We start from the raw sequence: 1,346 nt of genomic DNA on the forward strand, positions 1-1,346 counted from the left end.
CGTGGCTTTTATCTGTCATCGGACAAAGTGGGAACCTCTATGACCTCCATGTTGCTCTGCTGGAGCCCCTATCACCCCCCGACTCACCCTCCTCCCCCCCTGCACCTCCCATTCGCTGGTTGTTGCCAAAACACCAACCAGAGAAAGAGGCCAGAGAGCGAGATGGAACAGAAAGAATCAGAAAAGCTTCATTTTCTTTGAAAGTTTGCACCCAAATATTTGGATGTTAAAAAGAAACAGGACACGTTGTTCATAGTAAGAAAGAATAATATTCAGTTCAACAGGTAAGATCTGCTGTAACAAAGAAGGTTAATCGATAAAAGAAGTGTCAGAAAATGAATCAACAACAATGAATTCATCGACAACGCAACAATCCAGACTCAAGGTCCACACACTGGCCTCTTCCCGGCCTTTCAGCCGCATCACAGAGTCTTCATCAGCATTTACATGTCAGTCACTTTGAAGATTTCTACATCTGAAGATTTCCTTTGCGTTGGCAAACACGCCTTTTACTAGCTCCCATCCCCCCAAGTCCAGAACAAAGGGGACATATGAACTAATTCTTTTTAAATGATGCTCAGTTTTCAGTGACAGTAACGAGAATCGTATGATTCCTGTTGAATGTTGTAAAAGTTCACGTCCAGCTGCTGATTCGTGGAATAACGTAAAAAGAAAACATTTGTGTGTCTGTCTTTGTGTGTCTGTAGTTCCTCAGCACGCTGTTTGCTCCCCTGAACTTCATCATGGAGAAGGTGGAGAGCATCCTGCCGTCCAGCCTCTGGCACCAGCTCACCCGCATCTGACCCCGACCGACCGCAACCGGACCGGACCAGAATCAGACCCAGGACCAGAACCAGGAGCAAGACCTCCATCCAGACAGAAACAGCTGAACTGAAACCCAGAACGCTGCATTGGACTGGACTGACACACCTTTGTGCCAAGATCACAGAGTTCAAACCAAACTGAGATGAGACATGGACGACGGGAGGCGACGGGAGACGACGCGAAAAAGCAAAACAACGGAATCCAGAATTGGTTTTGACTTTATTTGATATGTTTGCATTTTTTGGGGGTTTTCAATCATTTAAAGCTGTTCTTTTGTTGTACAAAAAGAGGTGATAAATTGCCATCATTAAAAAAGTGAAAAGACAAAAAAATACAATAAAGGACTTTTTGTGTATTGCTGCACGTCAGCTTCTTCCCGCCATTTTGATTCGCACAGTGTTTGACAACAGGAACGAGCAGCGCTGCAGTTTTAACTGCGAAGTCTGAAGAGAGTCGACCGTCAGCTGAAGCTGAGGCTGAGGCTGAAGCAGCAGATTCCAGCCTGGTAAGTTTCACCTTTC

General features: G+C 45.4%; 1 protein-coding gene across 5 annotated transcripts in view; it reads left to right on the forward strand.

The window, feature by feature from the left end:
• Positions 1–846, forward strand: part of LOC121181741 (suppressor of tumorigenicity 7 protein homolog) — a 44,977-nt gene extending 44,131 nt beyond the window's left edge. For all 5 annotated transcript variants that reach the window (XM_041037866.1, XM_041037863.1, XM_041037864.1 and 2 more), the window contains one exon: positions 708–846. In XM_041037866.1, coding sequence (XP_040893800.1) covers positions 708–803 — 96 coding nt within the window. In that variant the 3' untranslated portion in view covers positions 804–846. The remainder of the gene's footprint in view (positions 1–707) is intronic.
• Positions 847–1,346: the final 500 nt, after the last annotated feature.

The sequence above is a fragment of the Toxotes jaculatrix genome, chromosome 5 (genome assembly GCF_017976425.1).
Source record: "Toxotes jaculatrix isolate fToxJac2 chromosome 5, fToxJac2.pri, whole genome shotgun sequence".
NCBI lineage: Eukaryota > Metazoa > Chordata > Actinopteri > Toxotidae > Toxotes > Toxotes jaculatrix.